The following is an 18,535-nucleotide window of genomic DNA, read 5'->3' on the forward strand; positions in this document are numbered from 1 at the left end:
ACTTTGGCCACAACAACCCCAAGCAGCGTTATAGGCTTGGGACTGAGTGGCTGCAGAGCAGCCAGGAGGAAAGGGACCTGGGGGTACTGATAGATAGTAAGCTGAAGATGAGCCAGCAGTGTGCCCAGGTGGCCAAGAGAGCCAATGGCATCCTGGCCTGCATCAGGAACAGTGTGGCCAGTAGGACAAGGGAGGTTATTCTGTCCCTGTACTCAGCACTGCTCAGGCCACACCTTGAGTGCTGTGTCCAGTTCTGGGCCCCTCAATTCAAGAAGGATGTTCAGGTGCTGGAACATGTCCAGAGAAGGGCAACAAAGCTGGTGAGGGGCCTGGAACACAAACCCTATGAGGAGAGGTTGAGGGAGCTGGGCCTGTTTAGCCTGGAGAAGAGGAGGCTCAGGGGTGATCTTATTACTGTCTACAACTACCTGAAGGGGCATTGTAGCCAGGTGGGGGGTGGCCTCTTCTGCCAGGCAACCAGCAACAGAACAAGGGGACACAGTCTCAAGTTGTGCTGGGGTAGGTCTAGGCTGCATATTAGGAAGAAGTTCTTCACAGAGAGAGTGATTGGCATTGGAATGGGCTGCCCAGGGAGGTGGTGGAGTCACCGTCCCTGGGGGTCTTCAAGAAAAGCCTGGCTGAGGCACTTAGTGCCATGGTCTGGTTGACTGGATAGGGCTGGGTGCTAGGTTGGACTGGATGATCTTGGAGGTCTCTTCCAACCTGGTTGATTCTATGATTCTATAGAGTCATAGAATCATAAGATCATACACTCATAGAATCACAGACTCCTAGAATTAAAGTCATAGACTCATAGAGTCATAGAATCATAGACTCATAAATTATATCACAGAATCATAAGTCCATAGAATCACAGAGTCATAGAATAATAAATTCATAGAATCATAGAATCACAGAGTCATAGAACAATAAATTCATAGAATCATAGACTTAACATAGAATCATGGAATCACAGAATCATAGAGTCATAGACTCATAGAATCATAAAATCATAGAATAATAGAGTCATAGAATCATAGAATCATAAAGTCATAGACTCATAGAATCATGAAATTGTAGAATCATAGACTCATAGAATCATAAAATCATAGAATAATAGAGTTATAGAATCATAGAATCATAAAATCACAAAGCCATAGACTCACAGAACCACAGACTCACAGAATCATAGTCATAGACTCATAGAATCACAGACTCATAGTCATAGAATCACAGAGTCATAGAGTCATAGAATCAATCATAGACTCATAGATTCATAGAATCATAAAATCATAGACTCAGAATCACAGACCCATAGAATCACAGAGTCATAGAATCATAGACTCACAGAATCATAGACTCATAGAGTCATAAAATCAAGCAGTTTGGAAGAGAGCTCCAAGCTCAGCCAGCCCAACCTAGCACCCAGCCCTGCCCAACCAACCAGACCATGGCACTAAGTGCCCCAGCCAGGCTTGGCTGCAACACCTCCAGGCACAGCCACTCCACCACCTCCCTGGGCAGCCCATTCCAATGCCAATCACTCTCTCTGCCAGGAACTTCCTCCTAACATCCAGCCTGTAATTTCCCCGGCACAACTTGAGGCTGTGTCCCCTTGTTCTGTTGCTGGTTGCCTGGGAGAAGAGGCCAACCCCCCACCTGGCTACAGTGTCCATAGAATCATAAAATCATAGACTCATAGACTCACAGAATCACAGACTCATAGAATCATAGAGTCATAGACTCAGAGGCAGAGAATCATAGAATCAGAGACTCAGCAGAGCCCAGTAGAGGGGGAGAATCACCTCCCTCCACCTGCTGGCCACACATCTGATGCAGCCCAGGATCATCTCGGCCCTTATTAGGAAGGAGGAAGAGTGGATAGCAGCAAACTGTTATTGTGATTTGATTTAAAACCAAGCACAAGCAGAGGCCAGGTAAGATCTCGAGGCACAGAGGAGATCCTTGCTCATAAAGCCAGCTGTAGTCGAACGTCTCTGCCACAGCAATGCTTTGCTTTTGATGCTCCTATTCACGTTTAAATCCTTTCTCACCTTTTTCTCTTTAGAGAGCCTCAGATGCAAGGTATTTAGCTCATTGTGCCTTGTAATGGCTGGGCTGGTGAAGCTCATTTTCATGGCTAAGCAGGGAGCTGAGCTTTGTCTGCTCTGTTTGCAAAACCTCCTTCCTTTTCTCAGCCCCTGGCCTATTTTAACCCTTCCTGTAGTAAAACATCACAGCCTGTGGTTTTCTGTTTAATAATGCATGCCCCCTTCCCTTCCAGTGGTCTTTAAGCTCTGCAGCCTTGAGTTAGCATCAAGAGCAGAGTTTATTCTGAACTGACAAGGGAATTTTCCATTTCTTAAAAACCATTCCTTGTCAACACTGCCAGCTAAATATTTCATGTCCTCATGTTCCAGGGAGCCTCAGGGACCTGACAGGAAAGATCCTTCTAGTCACTGTAAAGGATGAAAAGCTACTACCCAAGCTGAAGATTTTTTTTGGCCTGGTTTTGGTTGTTTTGCTTTGCTTAATCAAAAGTGGTTGTGGTGTGTCTGTGCAGAACAGTACCTCTTAATCTGTCCATCACAGTAGAGGTTAACCTGAAAATGCCCCCTCTCATTTTATATAGAGAAAAAACAGGAGCTGATCTAGATTTGCTCATCCCAGAAATGGTAAATACAACACTGGAATATATATAAGGGCTGCCCAGGGACGTGGTGGAGTTGCTGTCCCTGGAGGTGTGGAAGGAAAGCCTGGATAAAGCACTTAGTGCCATGGTCTGGTTGGTTGGCCAGGACTGGGTGCTAGGTTGGACTGGCTGAGCTTGGAGCTCTTTTCCAACCTGCTTCATTCTAGGATTCTATGGGAACTTCAACTGGATGCTGAGGTATTGGAACATGTCCAGAGAAGGGGGATGAAGCTTGTGAGAGGCCTGGAAGAGAACCTTATGAGGAGAGGCTGAGGGAGCTGGGGGTGTGCAGCCTGCAGCAGAGGAGGCACAGGGCAGAGCTCATTGCTGCCTGCAGCTGCCTGCAGGGAGGCTGTAGCCAGGTGGGGTTGGGCTCTGCTGCCAGGCAAGCAGCAAGAGAAGAAGGGGACAGAGTCTGAAGCTGTGCCAGGGGAGGTCTAGGCTGGATGTGAGGAGGAAGTTCCTGGCAGAGAGAGTGATTGGCACTGGAATGGGCTGCCCAGGGAGGTGGTGGAGTGGCTGTGGCTGGAGGTGTTGCAGCCAAGCCTGGCTGGGGCACTTAGTGCCATGGTCTGGTTGTGTGGACAGGGCTGGGTGCTAGGTTAGACTGGCTGAGCTTGGAGCTCTCTTCCAGCCTGGTTGATTCTATGATTCTCTGAACCCAAACAGCTCCTGTGCCTGAAAACAGATGTCACCATGGGCAGTGGTGCAAGGTAAAAATTACATTCCAATTGTGGTCAGATTTAGACATCAAACAGAATCCTCTATTTAAAAATGTGACTGAAAATATAAAGGAGATAAAACGAGGCAGAAGCTAAACCACAATTTGCTCCCTGGATATATTTCTAACAGTGACAGGTTGGACTAAGGTGATCTTGGAGGTCTCTCCCAACCTTGTTGATTCTATGATTCTATCATTCTCTAAGCTCCACAACCTGCTAGGAAATTAGTTTTAAAGCAGTCTTGTGAAGCCTGCCTCTGAAATCCAGAGAGAGAAAACAAAAAGCATACTCAAGATGGCCTGTACCCAGCAAACTTTTCCTCTACAGAAGGCCTGAGAGCTTTTAAAGTCATAATTCCAGCTTGTTCTAAATTGAGGACAGTGGGAGCCAGTTGTAAAGAAGCAAGAATAATCATTTCAAATTAGAAGGAAACCCAAGAAGAACAGATTCCATATGGGAGCTCAGAAATTATCTAGGTAGTTAGAAAAAGGAAACCCTGCAGACATCTATTGTGGCTGAATAAGAGGGCTCAGCTCTCCAGCTATGATCTGTGTTTTCATAGGAGAGGGCAACATTCCTGTAAGCAGGCAAACAACAAGTGGCACAAAGGCTTCAAAGGACACTGCCTCCAAACTGGCACAATGTGACAGGTTGGCCAGAGCCCTATAAAATCAAGCCCTGGGTTGTAGCAGAGCTCTCTTCTGTGCCATGCAGAAGGAAAGCAATCATCCAACTGAGATTTCTTTTGCTCTCTCTCTTTTTTCTCTCCACCTTTAAGCAGCAGGACTTCAAAAGCCCAGCATGGTGGTAGCTGCAACCAATTTGCAATCTGATGCAATTCAAGACTCTTGTTTTCCTGCTGTTGCTAATCTTGGCACCTCAGCATCCAATCAGCATTTCCTAGACATTAATTTGATTCAGGTTTAAAATTCTGCTGGGCCAAATTAGGATGGGGGAGGAGGGGAAGGAAAAAAAAAGTCATCATGTTTAGCTAAGTTGTTAGAACATGGCAGAGAGAGAGAGACCTACTAAATGATTATGGCTGCCTGGTCTTTAGTTGGAAGCAACTAGTTTCTTGAGAAATGAGGCTAATGAAATCTGATTTCATAGAATCACAGAATCAGCCAGGCTGGAAGAGAGCTCCAACATCATCCAGGCCAACCTAGCACCCAGCCCTGCCCAACCAACCAGACCATGGCACTAAGGGCCTCAGCCAGGCTTGGCTGAAACACCTCCAGGCACGACCACTCCACCACCTCCCTGGGCAGCCCATTCCAATGCCAATCACTCTCTCTGACAGCAACTTCCTAACAACATCCAGCCTAGACCTCCCCTGCCACAGCTTCAGACTCTGTCCCCTTCTCTTGCTGCTTGCCTGGCAGCAGAGCCCAACCCCACCTGGCTACAGCCTCCCTGCAGGCAGCTGCAGGCAGCATGAGCTCTGCCCTGAGCCTCCTCTGCTGCAGGCTGCACACCCCCAGCTCCCTCAGCCTCTCCCCACAGGGCTCTGCTCCAGGCCCCTCCCCAGCTTCATAGAGCTGTATGTAGAGATGTAACTGGCTATGAGCCCCCACTTTTGTCAAGCCTGAGGGGACATGTGGCCATACAGATAGGGTGAAGGCACAGGCTTGTGATCTGTGGAAATCCAACCAAAGCATCATCTTACCTGGGAAATGTCCATGACAGAGTCGCAGCTGAGCGGCCGAGCGGACGTCAGGTCATTGGAGCCCAGCACTGTGGAGATGATCCCGTTCTGATCAATCCGCCTGATCATTGTGCCATCCACAAAGTAAATCAGCCCAAACTTGTCCACAGTGATGCCTGAGGAGCAAAGAAGCAAGGGAGAATCAGAGAATCAACCAGGGTGGAAGAGAGCTCCAAGATCATCCAGTCCAATCTAGCACCCAGCCCTGCCCAGTCATCTAGACCATGGCACTAAGTGCCCCAGCCAGGCTTGGCTGCAACACCTCCAGCCACGGCCACTCCACCACCTCCCTGGGCAGCCCATTCCAATGCCAATCACTCTCTCTGCCAGGAGCTTCCTCCTCACATCCAGCCTAGACCTGCCCTGCCACAGCTTCAGACTCTGTCCCCTTCTTCTCTTGCTGCTTGCCTGGCAGCAGAGCCCAACCCCACCTGGCTACAGCCTCCCTGCAGGTACTTGTAGAGAGCAATGAGCTCTGCCCTGAGCCTCCTCTGCTGCAGGCTGCACACCCCCAGCTCCCTCAGCCTCTCCTCACAGGGCTCTGCTCCAGGCCCCTCCCCAGCTTTCTTGCCCTTCTCTGGACACCTTCCAGTATCTCAACATCTCTTTTGAGTAGAGAAGCCCACAACTGGACACAGCACTCAAGGTGTGGCCTGAGAAGTGCTGAGCACAGGGGCACAAGAACCTCCCTTGTCCTGCTGCCCACACTGCTCCTGAGCCAGCCCAGGATGCCATTGGCTCTGCTGCCCACCTGGGCACACTGCTGCCTCAGCTTCAGCCTACTATCCACCAGCACCCCCAGCTCCCTCTCTGCCTGGCTGCTCTCCAGCCACTCTGTCCCCAGCCTATAGCATTGCTTGGGGTTGTTGTGCCAAAGTGCAGGTAGTCACAAAGTAATGGCAACCTCTGAACTATCAGATCATCAAGGTAGGCCTAATAGGCTTATTGGCCAAAATAGGCTTATACATGCCCTGGCTTACCCAGACATGGTTTATCTGCTCTCCCTCCTTCTGCTATGGGGAGAAGCCTCTGTGGGAAAGCAACCTGGAGCCACTGTGTCTAAGGACTCTGGCTTGCCCAGACTTGTTTACACCCTGTGGTAAACAAGGTACACACACTTAGCTTGTGCCTGCCTTGTGCAAGGCCTGTGCTTTCCCCAAATTTGGGTAAAGCAAGCCTATGGCTTCACCCAATATGGTCAAACTTGGCAAAGTGCCATTCTGATTGGCTATTCTGCGTCCAAAGGCCCATTAGTCTCGGGCTCTGTTGATAAAAAGAGTTAAGCAGGAAACACAGTGGTCTCTGCCATTGTATTCATGCTTGCTGCTTGCCTGCTGCCATTGCTCACTGCCTTAGAGCATCCTGAACTGCCTGAAAGCTCCACTGCCTCCAGGTTACCAGGAACAGTATCACAGTATCATCAGGGTTGGAAGAGACCTCACAGATCATCAAGTCCAACCCTTTACCACAGAGCTCAAGGCCAGACCATGGCACCAAGTGCCACGTCCAGTCCTGCCTTGAACAGCTCCAGGGACGGCGACTCCACCACCTCCCCGGGCAGCCCATTCCAGTGTCCAATGACTCTCTCAGGGAAGAACTTTCTCCTCACCTCCAGCCTAAATTTCCCCTGGCACAGCCTGAGGCTGTGTCCTCTTGTTCTGGTGCTGGCCACCTGAGAGAAGAGAGCAACCTCCTCCTGGCCACAACCACCCCTCAGGTAGTTGTAGACAGCAATAAGGTCACCCCTGAGCCTCCTCTTCTCCAGGCTAACCAATCCCAGCTCCCTCAGCCTCTCCTCGTAGGGCTGTGCTCTAAATGCCTCTGTGCGATCAGCCTGCGCAGCCAGTCTGATGTTGTGCTGAGACTGCACAGTGCAAGACATTCTGCCTACACCTGAAAGCCTCCTGCCAAGGTGGGAAGCCCTGGAGGTACACAGATCATCCAGAGAAGCCAAGGGAAAAGATCAGAGATTGTCCTCCTCCTTTCCCCAGAAGCCTTGGAAGAATCAGCTCCTCCATTGCAGAGAGCTGTTGAGGTGCTGGAAGGTGTTTGGAGAAGGGCAGCAAGGCTGGGGAGGGGCCTGGAGCACAGCCCTGTGAGGAGAGGCTGAGGGAGCTGGGGGTGTGCAGCCTGCAGCAGAGGAGGCTCAGGGCAGAGCTCATTGCTGCCTGCAGCTGCCTGCAGGGAGGCTGTAGCCAGGTGGGGTTGGGCTCTGCTGCCAGGCAGCCAGCACCAGAAGAAGGGGACACAGCCTCAAGTTGTGGCAGGGGAGGTCTAGGCTGGATGTGAGGAGGAAGTTGCTGGCAGAGAGAGTGATTGGCACTGGAATGGGCTGCCCAGCCCTAGCCAGTCAATCAGACCATGGCACTAGGTGCCTCACCCAGGCTTTTCTTGAACACCTCCAGGGATGGTGACTCCACTTCCTGGGTGCTAGGAAATATTTCTTCACTGAAGAGGTTCCCAAACATAGGAATGGCCTGCCCAGGGCAGTGGTGGAGTCACCATCCCTGGGGGTGTTTAAGTGGCATGTGGACCTGGCACGTGTTTGTGGATGGGACATGGTTTTGTCTTGACACTTCAGTGGTGGGTCAAGGGTTGGGTTGGATGATCTTGGAGGTCTCTTCCAGACAGATATATTCTGTGATTTTGTAGCTTCTCCATTGGGCTGAGGGAAGGGACTGAGAGAAGGCTGCAACTGGTGGATTCAAAGCCAGTTAGGAGTCAGGGAACTGATGCTTCATCTCACTGAGCTGAATGGGAGCTGTGCATTTTCACTGGGAGGTGGATCCAGCATTTTCCTTTGTTCTTCACAGCATCCCCTTGTTTGAAGGACATTATTTTGACCTGGATTGGGTATTTGACCATCAGAGCAGTGAGGTTTCAGAATAGCCTCTAGGGCAATGAGGAAAAAAAATTACTTGCTGCTTTTAAGATGAAGTTCATTAATTTTGGAGAGGATTATATGACAGGACTGCAGGGATAATGGATGGCAGGACTAAATGACCCAAAAGATTCCTTCTAGTTCTACATTCCAATACCTATGTTTAATTCATGCCAAGATAGGACTTCATCTTTGCAGGACCACGAAACCTTTGAGATGAGTGACAGGTACCTGTTGCACATCAGAATGCTATGGGAGCATCATAGAATCCTTAAGGTTGGCAAAGAGCTGTTATGACCATCAAATCCAACCATCAACCCAATGCCACCATGTCCAGCCATGCCACATCTACATGTTTGTTGAACACCTCCAGGGCTGGTGAGTCCACCACTGCAGTGTGCACTTGCAGCCCAGAGAGCCAAGCAGAGCCTGGGCTGCAGCAGCAGCAGTGTGGCCAGCAGGGCCAGGGAGGGGATTCTCCCCCTCTGCTCTGCTCTGCTGAGACCCCAGCTGGAGTCCTGCATCCAGCTCTGGAGCCCCTGGGACAAGAGGGCTGTGGAGATGCTGGAGAGTGTCCAGAGCAGGGCCAGAAGGATGCTGAGAGGCTGCAGCAGCTCTGCTGTGAGCACAGCCTGAAAGAGTTGGGGCTGTGCAGGCTGGAGCAGAGGAGGCTCCCAGGTGACCTGTGAGGGAGGCTGTAGCCAGGTGGGGTTGGGCTCTGCTGCCTGGCAAGCAGCAACAGAAGAAGGGGACAGAGTCTCAAGTTGTGCCAGGGCAGGTCTAGGCTGGATGTGATGAGGAAGTTGCTGGCAGAGAGAGTGATTGGCATTGGAATGGGCTGCCCAGGGAGGTGATGGAGTCACTGTTCCTGGAGGTGTTCAAGAGGAGACTGGATGAGGCACTTAGTGCCATGGTCTGGTTGACTGGATAGGGCTGGGTGCTAGGTTGGACTGGCTGAGCTTGGAGCTCTCTTCCAGCCTGCCTGATTCTATGATTCTCTGAACCCAAACAGCTCCTGTGCCTGAAAACAGATGTCACCATGGGCAGTGGTGCAAGGTAAAAATTACATTCCAATTGTGCTCTCTTCCAACCTGGCTGATTCTCTGATTCCATGATCTTAGCCCCTTGTCAAAAGCTTGCAGAGGGATCTGGTGGTATAAGCATCAATATCTCAGGGGCTTTCAGGAAGCTATCTTTACCTGCCATGACATCTGTCAGTGTTGTGTCCCAGTTGTTGCCCCATCCAATATGGGTATATTGGTACATGTCACCTGTCACTGGCATCTGCTGCTGAAGGTTACTGCTGCTCTAATTATTCTGCCCAGCGAATGGCAAGCTCTTTGATATCTGTTGGTGTTTGCTTGACAACCAGGAGCACAACTGAGCTCTTGAAGTGATGTGGTAGACATCTTTCTTTGGAAGAGGCCTGATAGAAGGTTTAGCTGATCCTAATTGGCTTTTGTCTAACACAAGAGGCTCTTACCCATTCAGAGGTGCACAACAAGGATTTCTCAGGGCACCTGTCCATTAGGCTGTGTGACAGGCCAAAAGCCAGTGGAGGGTGGCAGGCTGGATAATGTGATTTTAAATGAGGCAGAATTTCCTCTCTTAGCTGGTTCCATATGGATTGGATTGGATTTATCAGCAGTGTGTGCTGGCAGCTGCTCAGGGTGTGCAGTGCGAGGTCTGATGGCTGCTCTGATTAACCACTTACAGTAATAACAACCTGTACCTACTCTCTGGCTCTTGAGCCAGCTCTGATCAGTTGATAGAGCACAGCTTCCTTTTGCATTCCAGCTCAGACAAAGAGCCTGCACGCCCAAGCAAGCTGAAGTGGGACAGCAAAGCTACCACTTAGCATCCTGCTCCGGGGCAGTGGCATGTGCATGTGTTCTTATCACAGAGCACTTCTCTGCTTATCCTTCTTTCACAGAGGCTAAGCAGCCTCAATTGCTTTGCATTCCCTAGCATGTTCTGCAGGGTGACAGAGTTTGCAGTCAGTCACTGCCCTAAATTCCCATTTCACATGCTCCTTACACAGCAACTGCTTCAATCCCTTGCTGACTTGAACTGCTTGCCTTGGAATTAAATCTGATTATCATAGAATCAGCCAGGCTGGAAGAGAGCTCCAAGCTCATCCAGTCCAACCTAACACCCAGCCCTGCCCAATCAACCAGATCATAGAATCACAGAATCATAGAATCAAGCAGGTTAGAAGAGACCTCCAAGCTCATCCAGTACAACCTAGCACCCAGCCCTGCCCAACCAACCAGATCATAGAATCATAGAATCAGCCAGGCTGGAAGAGAGCTCCAAGCTCATCCAGTCCAACCTAACACCCAGCCCTGCCCAACCAACCAGATCATAGAATCAGAGAATCAAGCAGGTTGGAAGAGAGCTCCAAGCTCAGCCAGCCCAACCTAGCACCCAGCCCTGCCCAACCAACCAGACCATGGCACTAAGTGCCCCAGCCAGGTTTGGCTTCAACACCTCCAGAGACAGTGGCTCCACCACCTCCCTGGGCAGCCCATTCCAGTGCCAATCACTCTCTCAATTATGCAGAGGAACCCTGCTCTCCCACAAACATCTTCTGCACAGAGGGGAAGAAGCATCTCATGATTTCTTTGCAGCAGACTGGAGAGGTTAGATTGGACCTTTTGTGTTTCCCTTCTGACAACGGCAGGGCTCCAGTGCTAGGAGCTGGCTCCTGCAAGTGGGCACAGAAATGGGTAATTCTCATGTTACTCATGTAAAAAGCTAAAGGCCTTGGCTTGCTTTGGCAGAAGGCTCCTTTCATGTTTCCATAGGAACATAAGGGGATTAAAGATTTTCAGCATACAGCTTGAAGATCACTCTCAGAGTCACTGAGAGAAAACACCTGCTGCTGCTATCCAGGTAGCATTACAGATCCAAGCTTTAAGCTCTGAGATATGCAGTATGGTGGCTATGAAATCATGTTGGCTCCTCTTGGAGAGTCAGAGATGCCCTAAGAAAGAAGGGCTTGCAGCACCATGTGCATCACACCAGTGAGTTGTGCTGACAGGAAGTTGTGATCAGATGATATCTGCTTCAAATGTCAGGACCTTATCATAGAATCACAGAATCAAGCAGGTTGGAAGAGACCTCCAAGCTCATCCAGTCCAACCTAGCACCCAGCCCTGGCCATTCAACTAGACCATAGAATAGAATCATAGAATCATAGAATCAACCAGGCTGGAAGATAACTCCAAGCTCATCCAGGCCAACCTAGCACCCAGCCCCATACAGTCATCTAGACCATGGCACTAAGTGCCCCAGCCAGGCTTTGCCTGAACACCTCCAGCCATGGCCACTCCACCACCTCCCTGGGCAGCCCATTCCAATGCCAATCACTCTCTCTGCCAGCAACTTCCTCCTCACATCCAGCCTAGACCTCCCACAGCACAACTTGAGACTGTGTCCCCTTGTTCTGTTGCTGCTTGCCTGGCAGAAGAGATCAACACTCACCTGGCTACAGCCTCCTTTCAGGTAGCTGTAGCCAGGTGGGGGCTGGTGTCTCCTCCCAGGCAATAGATGTTGTAGTGTAGGGAGGTGACAGCACAACATTCACTGCAAATAGCTGCTGGGACAGGCTGGGTTTGTTCTAGGAGATGAACTGCTTAAAGGGATTGCACTGCACATGTAGCTCTGCTTAGGGGGGACAAAAAAAAGCAGAACAGAATCACAGAACTAGCCAGGTTGGACACTATTTCCGAGATCACTGAGTCTAACCTAGCACCCAGCACCTTCTAATTAACTAACCCATGGCATGAAGTGCCTCAGCCAGCCTCTCTTTAAGCACTTCCAGGGATGGGGACTTCAGCACCTCCCGGGGCAGCCCACCCCAATGCCAATCATTCCTGCTGTGAAGAACTTTCCAACATCCAGCCTGAACCTGTCCTAGCACAGCTTGAGGCTGTGTCCTCTTGTTCTGTCCTTGGGTGCCTGGCAGCAGAGCCCAACCCCACCTGGCTACAGCCTCCCTGCAGGCAGCTGCAGGCAGCAATGAGCTCTGCCCTGAGCCTCCTCTGCTGCAGGCTGCACACCCCCAGCTCCCTCAGCCTCTCCTCACAGGGCTGTGCTCCAACGCCCTCACCCCCCTTACTGCCCCTTTCCAGGCACATTCAAGCACCTCAACATCCTTCTTAAACTCAACATCCTTCTTAAACCTTCTTAAAACCCAACCCCCAACTCTTTTAATAAAAAAAAATAAATAGGTGCTAAAGGAATCCAAGTTTGGAGCTTTCTTGTCTGGGTGGATGCTGAATGACTGAGTGATAAAATGGCAGAGGAAAATCAATGCCAATAAGTACAGAGGTATTCAGGAGGGGAAGGAGTAAGCCTAACTGCCCAGAGGTGATGACAAGCTGTAAAATAGCTCAGAGGAAAAGATTTCAGAATCCCTGTGAAAGGTTTTCTGCCAAGATCAGCTTTGGGCTCAGCAGCTGTCCAGGAGGGAGCTAGAAGACAGGACTGGATTAGGAAAGGCACAGAGAGAAGACCAGAAAGCAATGATCTGGCCTCAAAGAGGCCACATTTTTTTATGTTGTGGTTGAAAAAAAATCATGAAAGTTGGTGGCACAGGAGGTCTGGAAGGGAAAAAAAAGCTTAAGTGTTCAAGGATGTTTCTAGGTACACTAATGGTGGTGTCTAAGCAGAGGTACAACTTTATCAGGAGGTGCCTCAAATGTCAATGGTTAGAAGCTGGAGTGTCAGCAGAGCTCTCTGCAGCTACCTGAAAGGAGGTTGTTGTGACCATAGAACCCTGCACTTGGCCTTCTTCAGTCTCATCCCATTGGCCTCTGCCCACCCATCCAGCCTGGCCAGGTCCCTCTGCAGGGCTCTGCTACCCTCCAACAGCTCCACAGCTGCTCCTAGCTTGGTGCCATCTGCACACTCACTGCTGCTGGACTCAATGCCCTCATCCAGGTCATCAATGAAGATACTGAACAGGACTGTGCCCAGAACTGATCCCTGGGGCACACCACTGGTGCCAGCTGCCAGCTGCATGTGGCACCATTCACCACCACTCTCTGGGCCCAGCCCTCCAGCCAGTTCTTGACCCATTTCAGAGCCAATCTGTCCAAGCCATGAGATGACAGCTGTGCCAGATCTCAGAAGAAACTTCTTGACTGAAAGGGTTACCAAACTCTGGAAAAAAGGTCCTCAGAGAGGTGGTTGAATCTCCATCCCTGGAGGTGTTGCCAAGAGGCTGAGATGTAGAGCTGAGGGACATGATCTAGCACCTGTCTTGGAAGAGTGAGATCATGTTTGGACTCTGTGATCTTAAAGGTCTTTTCCAACCAAACCCAAAATCTCATCACAATGGGATGAGACTGAAGAAGGCCAAGTGCAGGGTTCTACACTTTGGCCACAACAACCCCAAGCAGCACTAGAGGCTGGGGCCAGGGTGGCTGAGAGCAGCCAGGCAGAGAGGGAGCTGGGGGTGCTGGCAGAGAGGAGCTGAAGCTGAGGCAGCAGTGCCCAGGTGGGCAGCAGAGCCAATGGCATCCTGGGCTGGCTCAGGAGCAGTGTGGGCAGCAGGACAAGGGAGGTTCTTGTGCCCCTGTGCTCAGCACTGCTCAGGCCACCCCTGCAGTGCTGTGTGCAGTTGTGGGCTCCTGAATTGCAGAGAGCTGTTGAGGTGCTGGAAGGTGTTTGGAGCAGGGCAGCAAGGCTGGGGAGGGGCCTGGAGCACAGCCCTGTGAGGAGAGGCTGAGGGAGCTGGGGGTGTGCAGCCTGCAGCAGAGGAGGCTCAGGGCAGAGCTGATTGTTGCCTGCAGCTGCCTGCAGGGAGGCTGTAGCCAGGTGGGGTTGGGCTCTGCTGCCAGGCAGGCAGCAAGAGAAGAAGGGGACAGAGTTTGAAGCTGTGTCAGGGCAGGTCTAGGCTGGATGTTGTTAGGAAGTTCCTGGCAGGGAGAGTGATTGGCACTGGAATGGGCTGCCCAGGGAGGTGGTGGAGTGGCTGTGGCTGGAGGTGTTGCAGCCAAGCCTGGCTGGGGCACTTAGTGCCATGGTCTGGTTGGTTGGGCAGGGCTGGGTGCTAGGTTGGCCTGGCTGAGCCTGGAGCTCTCTGCCAGCCTGCTTGGTTCTGTGACTCCCTGAAAACAATTCCACGCATTCTATAGGAGGCCACACTCTCAATGCCCCTTTTCCTAGGTGTCCTTTCTGGCCACAGTAAGAGACAATAAATTCTGTTTGCTCAGCCTGTGCCCTTCCTGACAGGGCCCTGCCATCAGCACAGCACAACAAACCCCTTAACCAGCAGGGAAGGATTGAGTTCCTCCTGCCCACCCTGCGCCGCTCACGAACGCTCAGCGAACAACTGCGATGCTGCTCACGCATTCAGCAGGGCACAGGCAAGGGAAGCAGCAATCTGTGCCCAAATTAATGACTTCAATTTTGCATTGCTTTTGTGGTGCTTAAATGAATGAAGTGCCCCATCCTCCCTCACCTCCCTTCCTAAACCTTCTTCCTATTGTGTCAGCCTGGCCGCAGCCATCTCTCCTAATTGCCAGCTCCTTGGTAATTTCTCTGCCACAACATTTTCCCAAGGAGATCCACTGGTGACTACTCAAGATGAAAACAAATGCTCTGACAAGCTGGAGGTTTCATTTTTTTTGTCTTTGGATTGCTTGTAGAAGAGGATCATTATTAGCAGATGATAATTAGGAAGTGGCAACGCTTTAATTTGCAAGGATATATCGGAATTCATTAGCGGCTGAATGCTTTGCTGTGCTCCGTGGCAAATGAACTGGAAGGATCAGACTGGTTTCTAATGGCTGTGATAAATACCCTGAGCAAACAGCTGCCACCACTGCTGCATCCATTCATCTACCTGTCCTCTGTTGGTACAGCTCACTGTGATCAGAGAATCCAAAGACAGGGAAAGGTTGACGCTTCTGGCTCCCAGCCCTCCTAACGCTGAGCATCTAAAGGGAGCTTCCTCTCCTTCAATGGAGAGGCACAAGAACCATGATCCAGGAGGAACTCCAGAGAAATGTACTGATGGGACAAGGGATAACAGTTTTGAACTGGAAGAGGGTAAGTTTAGATTGGATATAAGGCAGAGAGGTTTTTTGTGACAAGGGTGGTGAGACACCAGAAGAGGTTGTCCAGAGAAATTGTGGATGCTCCACCACTGGACTTGTTTAAGGTCACAGAATCATAGAAGCAAGCAGGTTGGAAGAGAGCTCCAAGCTCAGCCAGCCCAACCTAGCACCCAGCCCTGCCCAACCAACCAGACCATGGCACTAAGTGCCCCAGCCAGGCTTGGCTGCAACACCTCCAGCCACAGCCACTCCACCACCTCCCTGGGCAGCCCATTTCAATGCCAATCACTCTTTCTGCCAGGAACTTCCTCCTTCCAAGCCCTAATAATCTGTGAGCCTGGGATTTATGTCCCCTATGAGGACTTGTCACTTAGGAGGTGGTGGAGTCAACATTCCTGGAGGTGTTCAAGCAAAGCCTGGATGCCATGGTCTAGTTGACTGGATAGGGCTGGGTGCTAGGTTGGACTGCACGAGCTTGGAGGTCTCTTCCAACCTGCTCGATTCTATGATTCTCTGGTGATCTCTGGGGTCCCTTCAACCTCTAACATCTTCTGAGCCTCTGTGATTTGCTGGCTTTTTCTACTAGGATAAACTGCTGTGAAGGTACAAAGCAAGCTGACATCACACTGCCACTGTGAGCTTGGACTGTTAATTGATGTGCACTGGAAACGAATCACACCTGACTGGCTCGGCACACTCTGCAAACTCAGGCTGGCACCGGACCAGGGAACACTGTTTACAAACTTTCCATTGGCAGGGTGGGCTTTCTGGATTATTATTATCTTCTTCTTGTCATTTTTTGCTTCCTCTCATTTCCTCTTTCACCCTCAATTTGCTCCTGTTTCGTGAGGTTTCAGAGCTGTGAGGAAGGAACGTGCGCGTTTGGCCGCTGTGCGATGGAGGTGGAAGAATGGTCTCCTGAGAGCTTCAATTGCCAGCAAGAAGGATTTCAGTGCTGTGAAAGCTTTGAACTCCACAGCTCTGCCTCCCACAGCAAGGCAGAAACATAACTCATCTAAAGCTTGCAACATCCACCCATGTAAGGAAACAAATAACATCCTTCTTACCTTGTACAAGGGACGGCAAAGAGAATCAGAGAACGAGTCAGGGTTGGAAGGGACCACAAGGATCATCTTGTTCCAAACCCCCTGTCATGCCCAGGGACAACCTACCATAGAGGTAGGCCAGAGCCCCCATCCAGCCTGGCTTTAAATACTTCCAGGGATGGGGTCTCAGCCACCTCCTTGGACAACCCACGCCAGGCTCTCACCACTCTGATGGTGAAGAACTTGCACTGGTGCACAGGGTTATTACTTCCCAGGTGCAGGACCCTACACTTGCTCTTGTCGAATCTGTTTTCAGGCAAGTGTAGTTCTTTAGATCCAAACAGTTTCACAGTTTCATACTTTTGAAGATGGTTAAGCTGTCTGTGACACTCCATGGCCCAACAGCAGGAGTGCCCCTGGGCAACCCAGTCCAGCCTCTCACCACTCTCCTGCTCAACAACTTCCTCCTCACAGCCAGGCTGAAACTCCCCACCTCCACCTTTGCTCCATTCCCCCCACTCCTGACACTCACTGACAGCCCCAGAAGTCCCTCCCCAGCTTTTTTGGAGCTCCCTTCAGATGCTGGAAGGCCACAAGAAGGTCACCTGGGAGCCTCCTCTGCTCCAGCCTGCACAGCCCCAACTCTTCCAGTCTGTTCTCACAGCAGAGCTGCTGCAGCCTCTCAGCATCCTCCTGGCCCTGCTCTGGACACTCTCCAGCATCTCCACAGCCCTCTTGTCCCAGGGGCTCCAGAACTTGGACAAAGGTCCAAGAAAAGTTGTGGGGCTGGGTTTTTTTGGCACATGAGAGTGGTGTAGAAAACTGGATTACAGATTTCTGGCTTCCCTGATCTTCTGACTCTATCTGCTGGGCTCTCTGAATCTCTCTGCCCAAATCACTTAATTTCCTTTTCACTCACCCCTCTCATTTCAGTAAGCCAATTTCTGCACTGCAGCCTGACCACAGGGAGTTGTTCCCCTTCTGTCTGTGTGCCTCTGGCAATAGCTCATCCCAAAATAATGACCACCTCATGGGAGCCTGGAGTGCTTGGAAACCACATTGGGCCCTTTGAATATTACACAGGTAGCAATTTGGCTTTCAGTGCTTTTTAGCAAAGAGCAGGTCTCTCTCTTCCTCCATCCTGCCAGACACCAACAAGCCAACAAGTAACAAGCAAAGAGCAGACAGAAATGGACAGTAAATCAGTCTGGGTTTCCTGGACTCAGTAACAATAATGTCAGCTCTGTGTCAAGGAAAATAACTTCCTTAGTCTATCCAAGAAGAGAAATAACAGTTGAGCTGTCTTCATCTTGCTTGAAATAAATTGATACAGGATCCCCCCAGCTTCTGCTGAGAGGTAGCTTTGCTAAGAGCTTGGGATAGGCTTGGAAATCACTGTGGTGATCAAGCTCCCCAGATGGAAGGAAAAAGGAAACCTGCTGCACACTGATGCCACAGATAAGAAGTTATAAAAACAACTCCTCACAATGACAGGGCAAGAAGAGACAAACCAGACAGAAATGCCATGTCTGTAAAAGCAGTCCTGCAGGGGTGCCCTTCTTAGCCCTCTTCAGAGGCACTGCAGAAGCTGTGCACACCAACAGTGACTTCCACCTCACCACCATCCACTCTGTGTGGTTTGGTTATTCCTCCTTCCTGAGGAGCTGTGGACAGCTGGCAGGAGTGACATCCTCCATATGCAGAGCTTGTTACCTTGAGACTGCCAGACTCAAGTCTTGGCTACACACAGGCCTGCATATGTTTGGCTAAACCTGTTGTGAACAGTTTAGTTGAGAGGATGAAGGCTGTGTGGTGCTCTGCTTCTGATCTGACTGTGCCTTTTGGTGTATTTTAGTCAGCTACTGAGGAAATACAGAATCAGAGAATCAAGCAGGTTGGCAGAGAGCTCCAAGCTCAGCCAGCCCAACCTAGCATCCAGCCCTGCCCAACCAACCAGACCATGGCACTAAGTGCCCCAGCCAGGCTTGGCTGCAACACCTCCAGCCATGGCCACTCCACCACCTCCCTGGGCAGCCCATTCCAATGCCAATCACTCTCTCTGCCAGCAACTTCCTCCTCACATCCAGCCTAGACCTGCCCTGACACAGCTTCAGACTCTGTCCCCTTCTTCTCTTGCTGCTTGCCTGGCAGAAGAGCCTAACCCCACCTGGCTACAGCCTCCCTGCAGGCAGCTGCAGGCAGCAATGAGCTCTGCCCTGAGCCTCCTCTGCTGCAAGCTGCACACCCTCAGCTCCCTCAGCCTCTCCTCACAGGGCTGTGCTCCAGGTCCCTTCCCAGCCTTGCTGCCCTTCTCTCAACACCTTCCAGCACCTCAACATCTCTCTTGAATTGAGTAGCCCAGAACTGGACACAGCACTCAAGGTGTGGCCTGCCCAGTGCTGAGTACAGGGGCAGAAGA

At 50.9% G+C, this 18,535-nt stretch overlaps 1 protein-coding gene across 8 annotated transcripts in view; it reads right to left on the minus strand.

Annotated features, from left to right (window-relative positions):
• Nucleotides 1-18,535, minus strand: part of TENM4 (teneurin transmembrane protein 4) — a 704,151-nt gene that overhangs the window by 43,833 nt on the left and 641,783 nt on the right. For all 8 annotated transcript variants that reach the window (XM_064168972.1, XM_064168982.1, XM_064168953.1 and 5 more), the window contains one exon: nt 5,081-5,235. In XM_064168972.1, coding sequence (XP_064025042.1) covers nt 5,081-5,235 — 155 coding nt within the window. The remainder of the gene's footprint in view (nt 1-5,080; nt 5,236-18,535) is intronic.

This window comes from Pogoniulus pusillus, chromosome 3 (genome assembly GCF_015220805.1).
Source record: "Pogoniulus pusillus isolate bPogPus1 chromosome 3, bPogPus1.pri, whole genome shotgun sequence".
In the NCBI taxonomy this organism is placed as follows: Eukaryota; Metazoa; Chordata; class Aves; order Piciformes; family Lybiidae; genus Pogoniulus; species Pogoniulus pusillus.